General features: G+C 36.7%; 1 protein-coding gene across 1 annotated transcript in view; it reads right to left on the bottom strand.

Moving 5' to 3' along the window:
• The window catches only part of LOC106514228 (CUB and sushi domain-containing protein 3), a gene marked incomplete in the record, with an annotated part of 356940 nt that overhangs the window by 134235 nt on the left and 218741 nt on the right, over window positions 1–3964 (bottom strand). The window contains 3 exon segments of the mRNA XM_014003387.1: window positions 1490–1594; window positions 3178–3274; window positions 3387–3511. Coding sequence (XP_013858841.1) covers window positions 1490–1594; window positions 3178–3274; window positions 3387–3511 — 327 coding nt within the window.

The raw sequence follows: 3964 nt of genomic DNA, 5'->3' as shown, positions 1-3964 counted from the left end.
GTGACATAGATACTTTATTATGGTATAGTATTTAAATTTATGCCTGAGAAACACATACTATTGGCCCTTTAAGTGGTACTTTTCAATTATATTTTAAATAAAAAACATTTTTAAGCACTTTAGAACTTTTGATTTTTCCAATTCTTGGACACCTATATATTAAACCTGTCTGTGTGTCAAGCAAAAAGCTACATTTTAGTAATCTGACCTTCTAGTGGGAACAAACCTGTCTCTATGACATGAAGAGAGTGTTTGCAACATGTAAGAAAATAAGGACGATTAGCATCAGGAAGAGTAGAGAAGTTCAGAAGTTCTCTGAAGATTCATGGACTGACTTTCACACACTTTACAAAGGCAGAACTCTCAAAGTTTAAGACAGACACAGATAGCTGACTGAGATGGATGGCACTGAGGTGAATCTCAGCAGTCGGTGCTGCTGCTGGTAGGAGGAGGGATAGTGAGCTACAGAGTGGATTAGAGCCAAAAAGAAAAAAAAACACAGTTTAGAAAAACGTTTAAGGTCTTGAAAATCATTTTGTATCCAACAATGATGGTCTTACAACTGACAGCAAAGGCAGAATCTTTTATTAAATTACTTTAAAATAATAGATCAATGCCATTTGACTATTACTTGGAAGTAATATCAATTGTAGTGCTCACCAAACTGTTATAATGATGGCTCATTTCTGTCTTTGGGCTGTTCAAATCCTCTCATTCTAATTACACTTTGATTACTTTATGAACATCATATTCCGTTTAGTTTTAATTTTTCATGTGGTTATGATTGTTTTTTTTCCCCTGCCACAAGTCTTGTTTATAAGTTTGACACAGCTGTAAATGGAGTTTGTAAGCAACAAACTCACAAGAAGATGAATGTTGGAAGCAGACGGAGAAAATACAGACTTCAAATCCATCTGTGAGACAAACACACAGAATGGAAGACATGCGCCTAATATGTCAGCAGCAGTGGACTGCTTCATTAAGAATTACTTCTATTCTCATTTGCACATATTTTTTCTGACTGTGAGGGCTTACTTAATTAGTCATTCCACAGGGGCCAGCCACACTCTTTAAACGTTGGGGCACAATAAATGTTAAGCATGCTCCTCAGCAAATCAGCCTCTAAGTAAATAACCCACTGAGAGATGAACAAATTCAAGCCTTAAAAAAATAAAGTAAAAATGAATGTGGGTCCAGCTACAGTATATGAGAATTATTTAAAAAAGTAATAAAAAAAGCACTAGGGATTATTGAGCTAGAATGTGAAAAATGCAGATATCATGACTGGAAATTAAAAGATAGTAAGAGGGGAAAAAATAAAGCACACTCCCTCTCATACCACGCGTACAGAAATTTATTTCTAAGACCAACTGTGTTTTCAAGACCAGCTGCTCCTCTGTATTTCTTTTATCCCTGAGCAGCAGCTGGAAGCCCTTGGCAGACAGACAAAGACAAAGTGACTGGCAGGCAGACATGCCATCTTTCATACCTGTGTACTCCAAGTGGAAACCAGCAGCAGAAACACTGATGTCAGACTGGAAGGTCAAGTACAGGTTGTTGGATGTACTGTTTAGCAGCTGGGGAATTGTTGTACCTGCATTATACAACAGAAAAAGCAGTTCAGTAAATTTTTAAACCACATTTTAGATTATGTACAAAACACAATCAAGACCTTATTATCACCACTATAAAAAGAGATGGATAATATGTATCATTCTACTTCCTTTTTTATACTTGTACTAACATTTGCTCTGACAGACTGTATTTCTTCTTTAGAACCTCACACTCATTAATTCCAATTTAACATCCAAAACATATTACAAGTTATATGAGGCACTGCGTCTAAAATACAAGCTAAAAAAGTCACTTAACACATTTTCATTATTTAGATCATTGAGTGTAAAATCCTAGTTTTAAAAATTTCCTCCAGCATTTAATTGTTATTTTTGCAAACAGCATTTGGTGAACCAAGAACTCTTGAAAAACAAGAAAAAAGTAACAAGGCAAACTTATGTTCTTGTCAAGAAAGGTTGGCATATTGCAACACTTACCACTGTTCAAAGATAATGCAAATTTCCACTAAATGTTAAATAATATAACTATCAAATCCTAAATGTAAATGCAAAAGACAAATCTTAAATGTTATGTTAAATTTTGAATAGCAGCCGCTACGGTTAAATGCAGCTAACAATGTTAGCGCTGCTAATGCTTCCCTACAAGATATCAAACTTGCAGTTACGTCTGGTGTCTGAGCTTCTCTTCAAACTGCCGGACCACAGTTACCATCCGTATTTATTTCAATGAACACATTTTGAATTTAGATTTTAAATATCATCTTCGGTTAGAAGGGTTAGCAGTGGGCAGGATGATGTCATTGTCCTGAGACAAACATCAACATTTTAACTCGGGTTTTACATTCAGAAAGTGAACTATATATAATGAACATGTGTTAGTGGCCTTTTTTAATTTTATTTTACACTTATAATATTACACTGAATGTACGTCTAATCAAGCTGCCTGTTTTTGGACATTTACAAGAGATTTTGACATCCAGTATAATCATAATAATCTTTTTATCAGTTTAGCTCAAGGTAAAACTGATTCCCTTCCATTTAAAAAGCTTTAACCTTTTCACACTGTATTTGTACTCCACACAGCTGGATGTGTCCTGAGGATCTATTTTACTATTCAAAGAGCTTTGTTCTAAAATGAGATATTCACCTCTTGAAATTTCCGACAGCTCATCTCGTAAAACTGATATTGAGGCAGAAGTCATTACGCTGCACCAGTCCTTCTCATATTAGGATTTTTTTTTCTTTTTTACATCTAAAATAATGAGATCGCCTGTTTCTTGTTGGTTACCATGTGGCATGTGCACCATTTTCATTAATGTGAGCCCTATGGCAATGCTATATTTGTAAAAAAAAAATCCTGACTGGAATGGGGCTTACATAATGAAAATATCTGCTGCAAAGACTGGAGCATTGTGAAAGGAAGGAGGAAGATATATTTTCTCCTTTCTCTGATGTCTCCAACTGGGTTTTACACAGCCTTCTCAAAGGACATGGCAAATGTCATCAGCCCCATCATCCCATCTGTCTGCTGCTGGATTCTTGCGACGTCTGATTGAAATTCAAGTGGGAGCCGACAGCTCAAATACAGTTAGATCAGATTTACCTGAGTAGCTACCGAGCCTCGGAGCATTGGCGTCGACCCCGTCAAAAAAGTCCAGTGAATCCCAGTTGTGCTCAGTGGCAAAGGTCACAACTTGAATCTGACAGGGGGAAAAAAAGCCTCACTGCACTCATAAAACCAAAACAACTTGATATAAGCAAATGATGAATTGAAAAAAAAATGATTTTTTTAATCAGTCATGGTGGTCTCACTTGTATTCCAGCTCCTTCTGGAACAGAGATTCTCCAAGCACAGTTCAGATAGTTGGAGTACGACTCAGGGTACCCAGGAGAAAGAATCGTACCTCTGCGCTCAGTTAACACCCCGCCACAGGGAACTGAAAAAGGGCAAGATGTTGACACAAGAAATGAAAAGAAAAAAATTAGGAAAATAAAGATAGCGTTGTAAAAGTTAAAACTTGAAGTCACAAAAGCTAAGGACTGGAACAGCATCACAGTCAGGGATTCACCTTTTATAAATTGCCAATAAAAAAATAATTTTAAACAAGTGGCTCTAATATCCCCCTATGAGCCAGAACTAAACTTAAAGCAAACAGAGTTCTCAGATAAAGACTGAACTGACAATGGTAGATTAACACAGTGTCACTAAGATTTAACACTTGGCACCATTGGCAGCTCAGTTATCTCTCGCTCCACACAGAAATAAACTGTTGGACCCTGGTGTGCAATTTTGCCTTTTATAGCCCAACCAAATGGCATTTACCCCCCATATTGCTGAAGCTTTTCCATGTGCTCCCCACCTCCGTCATGGCTCCATATATATTATATAT

The sequence above is a fragment of the Austrofundulus limnaeus genome, unplaced genomic scaffold (genome assembly GCF_001266775.1).
Source record: "Austrofundulus limnaeus strain Quisiro unplaced genomic scaffold, Austrofundulus_limnaeus-1.0 Scaffold18, whole genome shotgun sequence".
Lineage (NCBI taxonomy): Eukaryota > Metazoa > Chordata > Actinopteri > Cyprinodontiformes > Rivulidae > Austrofundulus > Austrofundulus limnaeus.
Note: the sequence above shows the minus strand (reverse complement) of the source record. Positions and strands in the feature narration are given on the sequence as shown.